We start from the raw sequence: 19464 nt of genomic DNA on the forward strand, positions 1-19464 counted from the left end.
GTCCTTATCTGTACATGTATTCATGTAAATTCTCTGTGGGTTCCTTACAATGCTCCCTTTTTTATTCTGACAGTAAGGGTGACAATGCCAGGCATTCTATTCAAGTGAGTATTCTTAAAACTCATATACTAAAACATCAGGAGAAGCACTGAAAGAAAACACTGTTGAGAGTATATTATGTTGGTCTATTATGTCAAAACCACCCACTTGTATTTTATCAGTTATTCAGAAGAAGAAATCTAAATTTGTCCATAACTGCTTTATAAAAGTTTATGAAATCATCCATTTGGAATCGGTCTGCCCTGTTTATGCTTTTGCTAAAACTTAGCACCATTCTTCTCTGGGTTGCACTTGGATTTGTGGTTCTATTAGATCGTAAACTCTTTGAGGGCAGAGAGCATACCCATCCTTGTATAATCTAAATCTATTACTTTAGGCAGTCAGTATGTGCTTGGCAATTAAATTAGAAAGTGGGGACCACTAAAAGAAGTTTATAAACTTGCTTTATCAATTCTAAAGATATAGCAAACTGGTGAAAATTGGTTTCTGCTCATGCTATCCTTTTGCTCTTGTTTTCTACCACTAGCCCGTTTCCCATTCTCATATTCCTTTCATTTTTCATAATAATATTTTTCTTTTTAGGTTCTCACTGGATATTTAAGAACTTGGAGTGTTTGACCCTTAGCATGTGTCCACTTATCTGGCCTTTTAAGAAGGAGAGCTCTAAAAGGGTTGGAAATAGCACTAAATATGAGCAGGCAAATTAAAAAATGTAATGCCCGTTTTCTGTTTTAAAATGTGCGGACAGGCCTGCCTTACGCTAAATCACACATCTATGTTACAGGGTAGACTTGAAATTATATTGCTGTGGAAAGAAGGAAAACAGGGAGAAATATCTAGAGAAGGCTCCCTTGACTTATCCCGGTTGAATCACTGAGCAGTAATGTGCTACATGGCCGCATTGCAATTCTAATCCGCCTACATGCGTAAGTCAATGGGGTCTTTGTTCCAAACTTGTGGAAGAATGCATGAGCCAAGTCTTGGTGGGAGTTCAGTTTAGTTCCACTGTTTTGTAGATTGGGCTAATTTTCAAAGGGATGCAGACATTTACTTTTTCAAGTGAGAGAAGCAAGAGCAGAAAATCCATTCTTTCTTGGTACTGAAGAAATTTTTCTAAAACATTATGTGTCGTTTGTCCCTCATGACGAGGTGTGGACAGAGATGTTTGATTATTTGTTTATAGCCTGGAGATTGAACTGCTTCATATTTTATGGACCTAGAAACCAAGAGTTATTTTTTTCTCATCCAAAGATGGAAGCAACTATTTGAGAACCCTTTTGTTCAGTCATTAGAAAAGTTTTAACCTTAAAAGTAGAACCTTAATTTCTGTTATCCTTTGCAGATTATTCTGTATAAGCTCACCTGGGATTATAGGACTTGACAGACGCAGTATTGGCAACAGCATTGTATAGGTTCAGAAAATTATTTAAGTCTTTAAAGAACTGAGGTTAATTGGAAACCAGCTGCCTTTGTCATGTGTCTTTGCAAAATCAGTTCCTGTGGCATTTTAACATTTCTCTAGAATGTTACTATAAGAAAAGAAAGCATTGATCTGGTGAGGGAGGTATCCTTAGAAACGTCACTGACACATAGATTGTACCATCAAGGTTTTGGGATCTGAATGTTAAGTTCATCTTGTCAAAACTTTATTTTATGGATGAGAACATAGATATGTGGTTGCTCCTTACTCCCTGGTATAATACTTCTCTCACGTTGCATTTTATGTATTTCTGTCTTCCCTTGTGTATCATGTGGAAGTCTTTTAGGGAAAGGACTGAGTCTTTTTTCCTCCTTGTGTCTTCAGTGCCTAACCAACTGCCTGGTACACAGTTAAGTTTTAGCAGATCTTTGCAAAATGAATGAATCAGTGAACGAATGAACCAAACAACAAACCAGACTTACCTAGGTCACTGACTTTCTCCTATTAGCTTGCTGCTTATTTTATAAGTCAGATATTTCTCTCTCTTTAAAAGGCAAGAGCAAAAACATATCTCAGAGTAAAGGGATAGCAGGAGACAAGACAAAAGTCCTGTCCTCAAAAGCTTACTCTCGTGTGTGTATGGGTGGTGGGGGGTGGTGACATATAAACAAGACATGCAAAAAATAAAAGAGATAATTCCAGGTACTGATAACCCAATGAGAAAAGTGCCATGAACATGAGACATGGAGAACTGAGTTTCCCAATAAATATCAAAATGTCTTCTCTTTAGTAGAGTCTAACGCCCAGCGCTGGGCATCACTCCATCTACCCCACAGAGAGGACATCCTTGCTGCTACCTCGAAGGCTTATCACAGGCTCATGGTTGAAGGACTTCTTCTGGATCCAGAGCTGCTAAAAAGAACTTCTTTGGAAGGATTAGTTCAGGCGGGGCTGGTGGCTTCTGGTCCTCTTAGGGATGCCATGTTGATGAATGGGATTTTGCCTTTTAGCTTTAGGAAAAGGTTTTTGTTTTGTTTTGTTTTGTTTTGATCTTGTTAAAGGCTGCCACATACAAAGGCTTTTAAAAATATTGTTCAGTTTTTTAAGTAATTGGAAGGTCTTGAAAGGCGTCATCTTCAATTTTATGTCAATAACTAGAAAACGTCATTTCATTTTGGAGTTCTGACCTGTTGTGTATAGTAGATGAGTTAACCCATAGTGAACAAATATTTATTGAGCACCTGTTTTGTGCCAAGGACAGTGCCCAAGGGATTACAGAATAGTGTTTTCCAAATTGTAGGTTACAACTTCCTAATGTCATAAAATGAATTTTGTGAGCTGTGACTAGCATTTTTCTAACAAATGAAATAGAGAATGGAATAGAATATCAGATTGCATAGATGGTATTCCATTGTTTTATCAAACTTGATTTTCAGTTTGTGTGTGTGGGTGTGTGTGTGTGTTGAGAGTTGCAATGTAAAGTGCCTTTTTTACTGTGCGTCATGGTCAGAAAAACTTGAAAAATACTATTGTATAGGATATCCAAAAAGTATAGGTAGATTACTTGCTTTTGAATAAGTTATACTTTGAAACTAATGTATTTTTGGAAATCAACTGTACTTTAATAAAAAAAAAAGTTAAACTCTTTTAGGGGAAAGAAACTTATACAAAGGAGTGAATACTCAAGTTCTGAATTATGTGGTTTGGATAGTAAGAGCTGTGTGTTCCAATAAGTAAGATAACACAGGTTGGAAGTGTCGTGGAGACAGTGGCACGTGAACTAAACCTAGGAAGATAGGTAGGGTTTGGAAGGAGTGAAGGCTAGAGAATGACTTAGAAGTAAGAAATGGTATATATATAAAAGAGATGGCAAGACTGGAGTCTTACATTGGAGAGTTTTAGGATATAGTTTGGAGGTATAAAATGAAGCACAATTGTTCAGATTTATGAATGCCTTTCAATAACATGCTAAAGAGTTTGCACTAGATTAGATAACTTGCACAGATTTATAAAATGGGTAGCAATATGATATAGGGTGGATTTATAGAATATTTTCCAGCTCCTTCCTGACTCTTCTTTAGTCATGGAGCTCCTGAGGGAATTTCTCCTAGGTGGGTGTTAGATACCAAGTTTCTGGCACCAGATCAAAGAGAGCTAGAAAGGACTTTGGCTGTTCTCCAGAATGTAAATAGAAAGGTAGAACAAGTCCCATTGTGGTGCATGTGAAATACTCCCGTGGATGAGAACTCAGCACTGTCTGTTTGAAATATGGTGAAGGATGGGTTAGAAGAACATTTCTTCTGATATCACTGCTAAATATTTGCTCTCAATGTAGAAGGAAAAGCAGATAAGGAAGGCTCGTGTTTTTGAAGTACAGGGAATCTGACTGGCCTACCTGAAGCATGTTATGTAAATAATTTGTCAGATGATCTTCTCTTCCCTTCACTGAATGTGGCATATACCTAATTTATAAAACAATTTGGGGAGTGATCACAAAACGTTTCTCCTCCCTGAAAAGCATCATTAAAACTCTCTACTACTTTCCAATTGGAGAGAAATTTAAAACAAAGAAGCTTCTGAAATTATAACGTACATTAAAGGGAAGATGACTTAACTAGAAAAAGTGTATTTAAGCATGACTAATCTGTAACACTAAGTACACCAATAATTTTGATTGACTTCTGGCTGGAAGTTTTGATTCTTTGTTGTGGTAGATTATCAAATGTTCTAAATTGAGGCTATGCTAGAGAGTATTCAGTGTTTAATCTAAATTATTAGAAAAAATAAGCAGGTTCTTGTATCTGGGAGCGCAAGGTTTTTTACAGATAATCTAGGGAGATGGCATACATCTTAGATATTTGGTGGGGGGCACAATATAATCAGAAACGCAATGGCAAGTCCAAGCACGGCCCATGAGAGATGAAGGGATGTGACGAACACAAACTTTGGTCTCTAAAAGATAGTGTGTAGAGCATGCATTTCCATTTCTCTGCAAAGAGGGGGGATGAATGAAAGATGAAGAAGGGGGTGTATCCATTTACCCTTATCTTATGAAGGCATCTGCTCACAATCAGTCGCTTGTGGAGAGAGTGCCAGCTGGCAGAGAATTTTCGTGATGTAAATTGTCCATCCGCTCAGAAGAGCAGAAGTACAAGGAGGCCTGTGTGAAGGACTGAATTCCTACCCAGAGGACAAGGGAGGGAGGTTCTCGCAGAGATCTAAATGGGATCTACTTGCATTTTCCACTCTATTTGCAGTTTTCAGCATCATTTTTCCTGCCATCCTAGCGGTTGCTGTGGAGTTGATTTATCAGTTTTCCTCCGTTCTCTGCTATTGCTTATTAAAGTCTCCATTTGGGGTGGGTCTGAGAGGGGGCACCACTGGAAACATGGTGCTGCTTTTTCCAGTGGTGTTTTTTTCCTTGTCTTTCTGCTTGACTGGTTCACGTTTGTGGGCTGTGTAAAAGAGCTAAAGCTTATTATTGTAGATTTGATTTTTGAAATGAGTTAAACCTCCGTTTCCTCTCAACTGCTAATCTTTTCGCCTGTTCATTTGAAATAATAATTTTCCTACGAAGTAATAAAATAAGTAAATCTAGGTATCAAATGGATTTGAATTGTTATCAATCTTGTAAAATTGCTGAATAGAATTCCTCTTTCCATACTTTATGTGACCATAGAGGAAAAATTCAGATGTCCTCGGGCCAAGTTTTAAAATAGTATACCCTGCAGAAAAGAGGTAGACGAGGTTTCAGTAGAATTTTTTTGTTTTTATATTCTTTGATTTCTTAGATCAGGATCAGCAGATGTTTTCCATAAAGGGCCACACAGTAAATATTTTAGGCATGCAGTCTCTCTCACAATTGCTCGACTCTGCCCTTGTAGCCAGAAAGCAGCCATAGACAAAGTGCAATGTATGGGCATGGTTTTGTTCCATTAAAACTTTATTTACAAAAAATAGGTGATGGGCTAGACTCAGTGTGTGGGCTACAGTTTGCCAACCTTAGATTCTGAACTACTCAAGGTGTGCCCTAAGGCTTGATTCTGGACGGAGATGGGATCAGTGACCTCAAAGTATTTTCAAAATGAAAAGAAAGCACGCCCTGTAGATCAGAAGTGAATGTTGGGAGAGAATTTAAAAACCAGAATATCGAGTCTGAATTTTTGAAGTGTTCTTAGAATTCTTCAATCAATCTCAGTCTCCCCCTGCCCCACTCCCTACCCCCCATCTCTTTAATATTGATATGAATGTCTGGTACTTTGCTCTTAAGCATATATATTAAAAAAAAAAAATACCTGAAATTTCTTCTCTGAAAAGTAAATATTTCTACATTGGTCTTTAACCAACAGAACATAACACTCTCCCTGAAAATGCCAACACTACCCGACACAGACTGGGATTAAACAAGTCTAGGCTTCTAGACAAAGAAGAAGAAGTGTTTTCTTATCTTTTTGAGTGTACTGAAGCAGAAGTTAACTCTTTGCTTCCAGATTTGTTCTTGCCATTGAGAACTGTTGTTAGTGTTCTGTCATTTTATTAACTATTAGTAATTGTTGGGAGGAGGAAGGAAGGATAGAAACCAGAGGGGGTGGGGAATTTGGATTACAGGGAATCTTGACCAATATCTGCATGAAAAGAATAACACTGTGAAACCCCCAGCAGTAGGTGGGTTTTCTCAAAATCAAACGTTTATTTCTACGTGCCTGGGAAATAGGGCCTTGAGGATACAAGTTGAATGACAGAGGAAATTGGCATGGAGAAAAATGTTACAGAGCTTGGGTTCAGCTGGTCCAGTCACCCCAAGCCTCCTTGCATGTGGAGTGAACAACCCCTGTGTAGTTTAACATCTGTCTGTGTCTTAAAGAAGATAGACCACTGTTATTCTGGTTCACTGTTCATGCCTGCACAGTTAACACTTGCAATAAATTTCACCTTAAAATACTTGATGTGAAAGTGGAAGTCCCCACTCATGAGTGCCTGAGTTCATTCTGCATTGCAGCACCAAGGGCAGAGCCTTTCCTGCCTAAATCTTTAAAGGATGAGAAGCAGGATAAGGAAGAGTTTACAGTAGGACAGTATTTTTCAAATGTAATTGTACATGAAAATTACCTAGGGTGCTTTTAAAAATACAGATTTGGGGAACTCACCCAGAACCCACCAAAATGGAACTTCTGGGGACGAGGCTCAACAATTTGCATTTTTTTCAGAAGCTTTCTGGTTGATTCTAACAGCTAGTCTGGTACCTTATTGTGGGCCAGATTATTTCTAGCAGGAAAGCCTAGATCTGGGCTGGCTGTACTGGGGAGGGCCTTCCAGAGCTCCTTGGGTTTTGAACTGTTTGGGTACCAGATAACTCTTTTTTTAAAGTTTTTTTTTTTTTTTAAATTTATTGAAGTATAGTTGATTTACAATCTTGCGTTAATTTCTGCTCTACAGCAGAGTGAGTCAGTTATATACATTATGGTTTATCACAGGATATTGAATATAGTTCCCTGTGCTATAGAGTAGGACCTTGTTGTTGATCCATGCTATATATGATAGCTTGCACCAGATAACTCTCTTTAATCTAGATACTTACAGTGATCCTGTTAATTCCATTATTTCTTCTTCCTTGAGGGAAATGTTTGGAAAGGCTCAAAGAACTTTACAGTGCACCAAAGTGGGTCTCTTTTACCCACTCTAATCCATCTGCAACACCAGAGATGGTCCTTATTGTTCAGTGTAAATTCAGCTGCTGCACTGGATCATTCCCATCTACATAACACGTGCTGTCTTCCAGTCTTAGAAAGTAATTTCTCCTTGAACCCCTTCTTCTCCCCTCTATCTACCACCTCATTTCTTTATAGCAAAATTACTTGGAAAAATGTCTTTATTAGCTGTCTCCAGTCTCTGTCCTCCCCACCCCCTCAATATTCTCTGGCTTTCATCCCTGTCATTCTACCAAACAATTTGCTGTCAAGGTTGTAGTAATCAGTTATATCCAGTGGCCAACACTCAGTTTTCATCTTTCTCACCTTTTCAGGAGCATTTGACTCAGTGGATCATTCTCTTCTTCTTGAAAAGTGTTTTTTTAAAACTTGGCTTCTGGAATTCTGCCCTGTTGATTCTCTTTCTGCTTCAGTGACTGTCCCTCTTGAGTCTCCTTTGTTGGATCCTCCCTATCTCCCCCATCTCTAAAAGTTGGTGTGTCCCAAGACCCAGTTCTGTACCTCTCAATCCATTCTCTAGGTGTGTTCATCTAATCTCATCACTTTGAATACTGTCTGTCTGCTCATGACTTTTCAGATTTCTCTCTCCTACTTGGACCTCTCCCTGAAATCCAGACTTGTATATCTTAATGGCTGACTTGAAATCTCCACTTGGATGTTTCATAAGCATCTCAAACTTAAAATATCCAGAACTGAACTCCCAGTTTCCTTGCTCTCCATCCCCACACTCGTTCTTACCATGTACTTCGCTATCTCATTATAAACGACAGCTCGATCTTTGTAGTTGCCACAGCTTACACACCATGTCCAGTCCATCCGTAACTGGTCTGGTCTACCCTCAAAATATGGCCAGAATCTGATCACTGCTCACTGCTGCAACTGTGGACCAAGCTACCATTATCTCCTACCTGGGAGATTGCATAAAAACCCCTGACTAGCCTTCTTGTCTCTCTGTAATCTCCTCCATAGTCTTTTGTCAATAAAGCAGCCAGAGTGATCCTTTTAAAATACTAGTGAGATCACGTTACTCCCTCGTACAAAATCTTCCAGTGGGTTTTCATCTCATTCAGAGGAGAAGCCGAAGTCTTACAATGACCTAAAGGCCGGCATCATCCGCAGTCCCTCCCTCCCCTCAGCTTCCCTGACCTCATCCCCTGTTCTTTCCTTCTTGTTCACTCTTATTCAGCCACACTGGCCTCTTCATCATTCCCTGGAACTGGCCAGCATACCTGCCTCAGGGTATTTGCATGTGTCCTTCCTGGAATGCTCTTCCCCCAGATGTCCCCCCCACCATGTCTGTCTCACTTCTTCAGTGCTTTCCTCGAATGTCACCTTATCCACATCGGTGAGGCCATCTGTCATATTACATTAAGTGGCACTCCATTCCCGTGCTTTCTGTCCCCGCTTTGTTCTTTACCATGTCATCTATCATCTGACACACAAGATTTTTGTTTTTATTTTTGCTTTTTATCTAACCCTTACCCACCCCCCACTCCCTGCCACACTGTAAGCCCCATGAAGTTGGAACCTTGTCTGTCTTTTCTTCTGTAACCCTAGTGTCTAGAATAGTGCTTGGGACAGTGAGTGACATAATAGGTGCTCAGTAAATATTTGATGAAGGAGTGGAAGCATTTGGACTTGCAGTTATCAACACCAGTTATGGCTATTAACCTTGACCTAATGGGTGGCTGTGGTAAGAAATTACACAATTGTGAAAACTGAGAAAGACATTTGAGTATTGAAGATACTTCATGGTGTTTGTAATTGTTTCTTCTGTTGAGGACAGATTCAAATAGTTTATGATCTAGGAGACTAGCGGGCTGAGTTTGTTAAGACTTAAACTGGAGGGTAAAAGGCATTCTAGCAAAATGAAGGACTGGGTATTTTAAGTAGCTTGTCATGGTGGACTGTCACTTAAATTCACTTAGCAAACAGTTATTGAATGAATGAAAGTGCACTATTGGTTAACTTCTTTGGACTTTGTGTGTGTGGGGAGGATTTATTAGAATTGATCTTAGTCTATCATTGTACTACTATGACTATATATTAGAATCTCTTGTTTTTTCCAATCAGATTTTCTCTCTATTCTTTTACAGTTCTTCACTCTTCTGCTGCGAATGATAGCCAAAAAAATAGTCAAATCTCAATAGTGTATGGACGTCATAGAACAAGAAACAGCTTCCCGTAAAATTATGGTGTCTTTTTTCCTTTTCACGTCTTAACAATTAGACATTTTTCAAGTGTGGGTTTTACTTATGGAGCTTACATTTCATTGCCTGTTGATTTCTTAATTTTATTTCCTTAGTATTATAATTGACTACTTTATTTATGTGACTCAGTTATGTCTTACATATCAGTCAGTCCCCCCTAGTTAGAACTCTGACGCTCAGCAGAGTGGATTTTTTCGCCTCAGCTTGGGTGAGTGGGAGTAAATGCTGGCTGCATTCCTTCAGCTTGGCTCAAAGATTTCAGGCATGCTTGTGACCTACTGGCCTGAATTAGGGCTGGTATTGAGTCTGCAAGCATGAGGTTTGGGTTAATAAGGCATACGCCCAGTTCTTGTCTTGGAATTTCACTTGGGAATCTTGTCTCTCCTGGTGACAGTTTCAAATAAAATGGCAAGATATACAAATTAGGATATATATGTCTTATGTTTTGACAATGGAAAACATCTGTAACCTCTAACAGTAATTTGCACCTATTTGAAATTACCCTCCAAAAGTGTTTGATGTTCTAGTGTTCAGTTAAGAATCCTCCGTGTTCACATAACAACTGTCTGATGATCTCGTATTTATTGATATTTAGTGTGTAAAGCCAAGTCAATTTTGACCCTTCAATTTGCTGAAGAGTATGTAGCATTTTTGGATACTACAGTTGGGCAACACAAGCAGAAGGATTTTATTTTTTGAAGATTGCTACACTAGGTTAGTGCCGTGGTCTTATTCAGCAGATGCACCAAGTGGAGGTTTGGCAGGTGATAGGGAGAGAGTAGCACTGTTTTCTTTGGCTTAAACTTTAAATTTGGTACTTTGTGGACACATCTAGTTTCCCTAAGAGATTGTGGGTTTATCTTCTCCCAAATCATACCAGTCAATTTTAAAACTTTTGTTTTCCCCTTAGCTTTATTGTCATAGCCATACCATCATTTTTATACATAACCTTTGGTATAGAATTTTATTAGCTTTTTAAAAAATTCTAAAATGATTTTCTTCACTTTGTCTGTTTTACCTGCCTCCTTTGTTTTGTTTCCCAGTGGCAGCTTGGAATGGAAACTGTCCATATTCTAGCACCACTCATCTCGGCATGTCTTTCTGTCATGACAGGTGTTCATGTGTGATGGGATGTGCTTATTGCATGTACTCAGGAAATTTGAACCATTTTCTTTATTCATTTGAAAGGGATGCTTTCTCAAATTGTGAATGCTGTTGCATTTGTTTTAATAAATTCAATGAAAAATGACTGTTTCATAGAAAGCTATAAAGGTTACTTGTCCTGATTCATAAGTTGTGCTGACTGATTTAGATGCAGTTCCTATGGGATTGTCCCCTTACACTGTTGGCACTTAGCTGATTGACAAGAGAGAGGCCTTGAAAAAAGAGCACCGAAATTTAAGGGAAAGGAACGGGATAATAAGTTTTTAAAAACAATCTATCTTGAAGGTAAGTTTTGAGCCATAGAAACTAGCCTTTCAACAGGCAGTTAGGAAAGAGTCTTCTAACAGTTGGAATAACTCCATGTACCCAGATCACCCCAACACATTTTGTCTGTGCTTGACTGTTCCTCTCCACGCTTTCTGATCTCCCATCTGTGTCCACTTGAGGATCCCACATTCAGCATTAACTGGCCCTGGGTCATCTTGATTGGCGAGGCCGTATTTGTACAATCTGTCTGCTGAGGTGGAACAATAACAGCTGGTACGCAGCTGTACACTTCGTCCTGGGAACTCCTATTTCAGCCAGCAGTTATACTAACAAAATTGGAAACATTTTCAAATAGTTGCTTGCTGTGACTACTGTTTGTGTTAACTGTTTGGAGACTCCCATTTAGTAACCTAAACATCTACCATCTCTAATTGACTTTCTGTGCTACAGCCTCATTAAAGTCTCGTATTCCTCAGATCAAGTCTGACTGCAAGGAGAATAGTCATTTTCTGATTCTGAGGAGTGAGCACGTAAGAACAATAGTGAATCAGTGACTCCTAATTTGATATTTCAGAATGAGCTAGTTCTCTTCTAATCCAGGCCATGGACGGGCATTTGGAAGTTCTGTGAAATTCTGTATGGCCATTGTCGCTCATTACTTCACTGTAAAGGAGGCTGTTTCACAACATCCTCATGGAATTCTTCTGAGCTGCACATAACAGAGAAGCATTTATGTTCCCCAGCAGTTAGTACTTGAATCCAATTCTAAGACAGGAAGGGTTTCTCCCCTACTCAGAGAGATTAGACATACTTCACCACGTAGGAGGCTTAAGCAGAATTCCTCGGCTTGGCCCTGTGTGCACAAAGGCTGGATTCTCATTGTCCAGGTGGCCCCCTCCCCTTCTCTTAGTCCCTCAGCCAGACTCACTGTAGGATTCAGAGCAGGAAGTATTAGTTAATTTTGTGTGCTTCGTTCTAAACATCTGCACTTGAGTCTTTTTGTTTATGGAAGGAATGTGGCAAGGGGAGGCAGGGGAGGCAGCAGAACATTCAGAAGCTAAATATTTTCTTGAGGGTGTGTATACCCATGGTTAGTATTTTTTTTAATTTTTAATTTATTTATTTTTGGCTGTGTTGGGTCGATGTTGCTGCGCGTGGGCTTTCTCTAGTTGCGGCGAGCAGGGGCTACTCTTCTTTGCGGTGCGCGGGCTTCTCATTGCGGTGGCTTTTCTTGTTGCGGAGCACTGGCTCTAGTCGTGCGGGCTTCAGTAGTTGCAGCACTCTGGCCCTAGAGCGCACGGGCTTCAGTAGTTGTGGCGCGCGGGCTCTAGAGCGCAGGCTCAGTAATTATGGCGCACGGGCTTAGTTGCTCCACGGCATGTGAGATCTTCCCGGACCAGGGATCGAACCCGTGTCCCCTGCATTGGCAGGCGGATTCTTAACCACTGCAGCACCAGGGAGGTCCCATGGTTAGTCTTCATGTGCGTGAACGTGAGGTGAAGGGGAAAGACGTTCTAGCTGTAGAGTTGCTGGAATACTTTCCAGACGTGTACTTACTGGTTTTCTTAATTGTTTGGCTTGGCTGCTTTCCTTTAAAGTCATTCATCTACTTTCGCATGCCCCCACAGTATGAAGATAGTGTCGTCACTGTCATTGGAAAAACGGAGACCTAGTCCTCTTTTCTGTTCATTTGCCATTTAACTAGATCTTCTTACTCTGTCAACTGTGAAATGAGTAGGATGGACAGATAAAGAGTAGAGAAGTGTATTCAGAGAGAGAGAGAGTGTGTGAACAAGCACATGGAAGGTCTCAACTGTAGCTGTTTAATGGAATAAAAACTAGCTCCTTGAGTTTTCAGTTCTTGATTATCCATGATTACAGGTAGTTCCAGATAACACAGGATAGTCAAGCCATGACTCTTCCACTCTGTTTTCTGTATTTGCTTCCTTATTTATTCAGGTTAGATTCTAAATTCCTTGGAGTAACATCAATCCCGCTACCTTATTGTCCTTCCATTGCCCCTGTACAGGAGGCGCTAAGTGCTGCTGTAGAAAATCACACCTCCACGAAGATGTCTGTACCCTCATCCCGGCAGCATTGTCTCTGCCCAACAAGCCTTTCTCTCTAGTCAGCTTTCTGCTAGTCTCTATCGTGGCTCTACACGCTCTTCAGATATTCCCCACTGGCTTTGCCCTCAACCCCTTAGCAGGTACCCTTGATTTTCACTGCACAGACAAAATAAAGTCATCAGTTAGAACTCTTTCAACTTGCATCCTCTAAAACCCACTAAATCACTTACATCTGCACCCAGGTAGGAAGCGGGGATGCAGGTTTTCTCCTTCATGGAGCCAGTCCTGTCACCAGTGCTGAATCACGTTCTTGTTTCCCCGCCTTGTTTCCACAGTCATTCTTTCTCTTTCTGCTGACTGGAGCGCAACAGCATGTAATACAGCCTTGTATCTTCTATCAGAAAAAAAGGGAAAAATCTTCCTCTGGCCCTATATCCCCTCCAATTACCGTCATCTTCTCTTTCTCCTGCCCTTTAGCCAGATGTCATACCAGGTTGGCTACACTCACTGTGTCTACCTTCCCACGTCCTATCTACCATACGTTCTCAGTTCCAACCCAGCAAGATCCCTGCCGGTGGGACTGCTCTCACTAAGCACCTCAGTGACCTCTTTGTGGCTTGAAGCCATTGGACGCTTCTTAGTCATTATCTTACTTGATTCACTTAGCAGATTTAAACACCATTGATTCTTTCCTTCTTCACCCTCTTGGCTTCTGTGATATTTGTCGTCTTTTACTTGCCCTTCTCCCTCTGGTCTTCATAGTCTCCTCTGTTGCCTCATCTTCTGGCTGTGCCTTAAATGTTGATGCGCCTCAGCATGATCCTAAAAGTCAGCTCTCTCCTCACTCAACACTCTCACCTCATTGGTCTCAACCACACCACATCTTCATTATCCATCCCCAGGCTAATGAATCCCAAATCTGTATCTCTAACTTAGACGTCTCTCTTGGGCCTTCAGACTATTCACATCCAACTCCCTACTAGACATTTTTTCTTGTCTAGATGACCACAGACACCTTAAATCTTGTGTATCCAAAATAGAACTCATCTCCCCATCCTGCCCTCCACTTCTGCCTCCAGTTTTGCTTAACCTCCTTTGTTCTCTATTTCAGTGGATGGTACGTCTCTCCATTTGGCTGTTTTTAAACTAGAAAACTGAATGTTATTCTCAATCCTTCCACCTTGTGGAATGTGTAAAGGAAGCTTTGGCAATGAAACAGAATGTCAATAGGGTAAAAGTAGAGAAGGCTTTCAGAAATGATTCCTGCTCCCCTCCATCAGTTACAAATTTTTTTTTTTTTAAAGCAAGTTTTAGGTAGAAAGTTCTGTCTTTTTTTTTTTTTTTAACTTTGGGTTTATTTATTTATTTATTTATTTATTTATGGCTGTGTTGGGTCTTCGTTTCTGTGCGAGGGCTTTCTCTAGTTGCGGCAAGTGGGGGCCACTCTTCATCGCGGTGCGCGGGCCTCTCACTATCGCGGCCTCTCTTGTTGCGGAGCACAGGCTCCAGACACGCAGGCTCAGTAATCGTGGCTCACGGGCCTAGTTGTTCCGCGGCATGTGGAATCTTCCCAGACCAGGGCTTGAACCCGTGTCCCCTGCATTGGCAGGCAGATTCTCAACCACTGCACCACCAGGGAAGCCCAGTTACAAATTATTATTGAAGTCTGCTAACTACATGTCACCCAAATCCATTCATTTCTCTATTCCAGCTGTCCCTATTCTTAGTTCAGCCACTGTCGGCCAGGATTACTGCCACATCTTCTTAAATATTCTCTCTACCTTTAGTCCTGTCCCTTCTAACCTAATCTCCACACAGTGGCCAGAATGATCTTTCTAAAAATCAAACCTGATCATACATTTCCTGACGTAAATCCTTCAATGGCTTGCCATCAGCCTGAGGAAGTTGAAGTTGCTCTTTACCATGGCCTCAGGCCTGGCGTGCTGTGCTTGCTAGCTGACTCATCTCCAGCCACCCTCTCCAGTTCTAGATGTACTGCACACCCCTGATTCCTCCAGTGGCCACTCCTCTGTGTTCTCTGGGCTCTCATACATCCTATTCCATCTGCCTGGATGACTGATCTCTGTTGGCCTAGCTAATTCCTCTGCATTCCTCAGGTCTTGGATTTAGATGTCACTTCCTCTAGAAAATTTCTTGACCTCACAGATGTGGGTTAGGTGACTTTCCTCCATGCTCCCAAAACCTCATGTCCTTCCCCTGTCATAGCACTCATCACATGGAATTGCAGTGATCTGTATCCACTACTGGGCTGGCTGCAATGTCGAAGGTCACGCACGTGGCCATCTCTTTGTGTGGAATGTGTGAGCCTCCTTTACAGATTGCCACAGAGCCCTCTACCTCTTTCAACTGTAGCTATAAGTTATAATGAAAAAAGCAGCTCTGAAAATGAGGCTTGGTGAGGCAGCACCAACAGCAGCAAGCTAGGGTGCTTCAAAGTTTAATGCTAGCGGAGTTGCTTTTCTGACGTTCTGCCACCCATCGCTGTGTTTGTACCGACACTGAGTGACCACATATGCCTGTTTCTTTCAGTGTGTGGCTTTGTGGTGCAGATGTTTGTCTGGGACACAGGATACCTGGATCCATTTTACCTCCTCTCCTTTGATCCATTCTCCTGTAGGTTGGGTTGCTAAAGAACAATGAGATGGCAGAAATGCAGACAGAGAAAATAGAAAAGCAAGGGTAATCTGTAATCCACAGATTAGTGAGTAAGCCTTTGAACATCCCAAGCCACATACTCATGAGTAAAACTAAATTGTTCTACCATTCCAGAATGTTTTAGATAGTCTCTGGAATGCCATCGATACTGTATTATAACCTCGCCTTCATTCAAAGGTGACGTCTTTACATTTTTGACACAGTAAAGAGATACAGGCTAAATTTGCATTCTTTGAACAAGAAGGTTGTAAACTGTATTTGCGTGACCTGTGTCCAGACAAAGTGTTATACTGCCTCCTAGGTAGAAGATCCGGATTTGTAAAATATTCTTTGGCAACTATACCAGGTAGGCCCTTGTACGATCAGGCTCTTGTGTGTGAACATCTCCAAGATCCTAGTTCACGAATTCTCTTCTGTACCGCATTATAATAATGCCTTATGTTTGTATAGGGTTTTATAATGAATCAGGTATATGCAAGATCTTACTTTGACCTTCCAACAACTCTTTGAGGTAGGAGGCTCAGGGATTATCACCCTCATTTTTTTTTTATTTTATTTTATTGAAGTATAGTTGATTTACAATGTTGTGTTAATTTCTGCTGTACAGCAAAGTGACTTAGTTTATACATATATATTCTTTTTCATATTCTTTTCCATTATGGTTTATCACAGGATACTGAATATAGTTCCCTGTGATATACAGTAGGACCTTGTTGTTTATCCATCCTATATATAATAGTTTGCATCTACTAATCCCAAACTCCCAATCCTTCCCTCCCCTACCCACCCCTCCTCCTTGGCAACCACAAGTCTGTTCTCTATGTCTGTATCACCCTCATTTTTACAGAGGAGAAAATGACGGAACAGAAATCACACAGCTAGTAATTGAAGGAGCCAGGATCTGTACTCAGGTCTCATAATGCCCAGGCCTGTGTTTTTTCCATCATACTGTACACCTTTATGTTCAAGATCTTATGCGTGTGAACGTTTCATTATATGGGGGACAGTTAATCAAACCCCTCTTTTAAGATCTGAACCAGTTGGGAAATGGGGTCAGATATGGCTTATCATATCAGTTTTATTACAGATAAAACTGGCTTGAAGAACAGAGCCTGGACATACAGCTTACATGGGCCTTTTGCCCCACCCCAGTTGAACTCATCCACCTAGTCCTGAATCGAGTAGCAGGACAGCAGCAGGCCTCCCCCGCACAGTGGCAGAGGTGCTGTCTTGCACTGAGGAGTGAGGGAGAGGAGAGAGGGGGACTCGGGTGGCAACTAGGAGAGAGCTGAGGAGATTCCGGGCCACACATGAGCAACACTCCTTCTCCCCTGGAGAATGAGTGGGTGTGAGGAAGTGAGAGAATGGCAGAAGTCTCTCCTCAACACTTCTGAGAGTGCAGGAATTCCTCTTCTGTGGGCTTTGTAGGGTGGTTCTTCCTGTGAAGTTGATTCACTTGGACAGAAGAGACTGTAAGCGTCTCAAGTTCAAGGACCACTTAAGTCTAATGCATCCTGTCCCCCAAAGTATATAACATGGGACTGAGCATGTAGTTGTGCCCAATACATACTTGTTGACAAACCGTGATCTTCATTATAACATAGAAGCAGCAAAGTATAGATATTGTCAGAGATAGAAAGACCAATTTGTGAATGAATGGTGTTTAAAAACAGCTGCACATTATCTTTTTTACCCACCTGAAATCCTGCTGGCTGGCAACCAAGCTGTCCCAGCCATCAGGCTGTGTTCTGCCTGCCGCAGGGAGCTGCCTGACGCAGTGACTCTTCTTCCAGAGGGATGACAGCCCGTTGGCTCCTCCCCCTTGCTGTCCTTCCTTGTTCAGCACTCATGTCTCATATATTCTCTTTTGAACACAGCTTCTTTAAACCGCCTTTCCCTTCTCTCTCTTTCTCTTTTTTTGTCATCTCTTTGTCAGCTACTAGAGGAATCTTTTTTCTTCTTTCCTGCTCTACTCCCTGCCCCATATCTCAATCACTGTCCTTGACTCTTTCTCAGATTTCTCTTTCTTAACCTGGTAAGTAAGCAGAAGAATAGTGCTGATGATACTCTTCCTGCATCAAGAAGTAACATTAAAATTAATAAAGAACGAATTTTTAAAAATCTTGAAAGTGCCCAGAAGACCCATTTAGAAAGCCAGCAAATATTTTCTTTTCTGTCTTTTAATTAAGCTTTTGTGGAAGCACCAGCATTAAGGATAAATGCACATTTTCACTCAATTTTATTTTTGTTTAACAATATAAGTACTTAATATATGCTATCATTTTTCATGGCAACCAACATTTTAACAACACACAATCTAAGTGGGCTTTTATGAGCCAGCTTATGAGTGCAGCTATAACTTATTTCTGTGGGAAAACACACACTGTTTCCAGGCTTAGAACAGCCTATTGGACACAGCCAGTGTGTTGTGTGTTCTGGAACCCTCTTAGCGTAGTGTGCACATGTTGGTTTGTATCCTCTTTCTTTGTCAAGTTCCAAAGCAAAGTGGGAATAGAGGGGGTTTCTGTGCTTCATACGTATGACTTCTGGACATCGATGTGTTTGCCCCACAGGAAAAGCGTTTGACATCACATATGTGCGCCTCAAGTTCCACACCAGCCGCCCGGAGAGCTTCGCCATTTACAAGCGCACGCGGGAAGAGGGGCCCTGGGTCCCTTACCAGTACTACAGCGGCTCCTGCGAGAACACCTACTCGAAGGCAAACCGAGGCTTCATCAGGACGGGAGGGGACGAGCAGCAGGCCTTGTGCACAGATGAATTCAGTGACATTTCCCCTCTCACCGGGGGCAACGTGGCCTTTTCAACCCTGGAAGGACGGCCCAGCGCCTACAACTTTGACAATAGCCCCGTGCTGCAGGTAGGCACCTAGCGGTTGGCTTGGTAGCCAGTCAGTTCTTCCACAGGCAGGATGCAGGAAGATCACTGTAGTGGGGGACCGTGGTCCCACTTCTGAAGTAAGGGGTAGGAATAGCACCTACTCCACCAGGACAGACAGCTGGATTTTATTCTGCTCTCCTGTGTTCTCTTATTAATAAGTGAAGGAAAGTAGTTTTATTTCTGCTGCCCAGTTGATGTTTGTTCTTAGTTTTCTTGCACGTGTATTCTGGGATGTAAATTTTACAGATTTTTTAAAATGTTGAACAATTTTGACTTGAGTCTCTGTACTTGCAGTGGAAACATTTTGCTTCTGCCTTCGTTTTGAAGGAGGGTATTTGAATGAATCTACCAAATTTTTTTGTATCCTGTCGTACCTCTTCTTTGATTTGACAAAATAAAAAAAACTATTTTTTAATATTAGCAAGAGGAAACAACTGAAGCAAGATGTTTAAGAACTCTACCTTCCTTTGTTATTGTACAAGGAAAGTTTGGTTGGGTTTGTCTGGCACTGTTGCCAATCATTATGAAAACTCTTCATCACCTAAAAGCACTGGTTTTTGTGACAAGATATGAATTTAGGTAACCCTGGTATAGCGCTTAAGGACGGTGATAGAAACTTTTCTCTATATGGCAATAGAAAGAATTAAAAATTTCTTTTTTTAAAAATTTTATTTATTTATTTATTTATTTATTTTTGGCTGTGTTGGGTCTTCGTTTCTGTGCGAGGGCTTTCTCTAGTTGCGGCAAGCGGGGCGCGGTGTGCGGGCCTCTCACTATCGCGGCCTCTCCGGTTGCGGAGCACAGGCTCCAGACGCGCAGGCTCAGTAATTGTGGCTCATGGGCCTAGTCGCTCCACGGCATGTGGGATCTTCCCAGACCAGGGCTTGAACCCGTGTCCCCTGCATAGGCAGGCAGACTCTCAACCACTGCGCCACCAGGGAAGCCCAAGATTTCTTTTTTCATAAATGCCGTGTGCATATTCCTTATATACT

The 19464-nt window shown here is 41.3% G+C and overlaps 1 protein-coding gene across 1 annotated transcript in view; it reads left to right on the forward strand.

Moving 5' to 3' along the window:
- Positions 1-19464, forward strand: part of LAMC1 (laminin subunit gamma 1) — a 124053-nt gene that overhangs the window by 57957 nt on the left and 46632 nt on the right. The window contains exon 2 of the mRNA XM_059937610.1: positions 18148-18452. Coding sequence (XP_059793593.1) covers positions 18148-18452 — 305 coding nt within the window. The remainder of the gene's footprint in view (positions 1-18147; positions 18453-19464) is intronic.

The sequence above is a fragment of the Balaenoptera ricei genome, chromosome 1 (assembly GCF_028023285.1).
Source record: "Balaenoptera ricei isolate mBalRic1 chromosome 1, mBalRic1.hap2, whole genome shotgun sequence".
NCBI classification, from domain to species: Eukaryota; Metazoa; Chordata; class Mammalia; order Artiodactyla; family Balaenopteridae; genus Balaenoptera; species Balaenoptera ricei.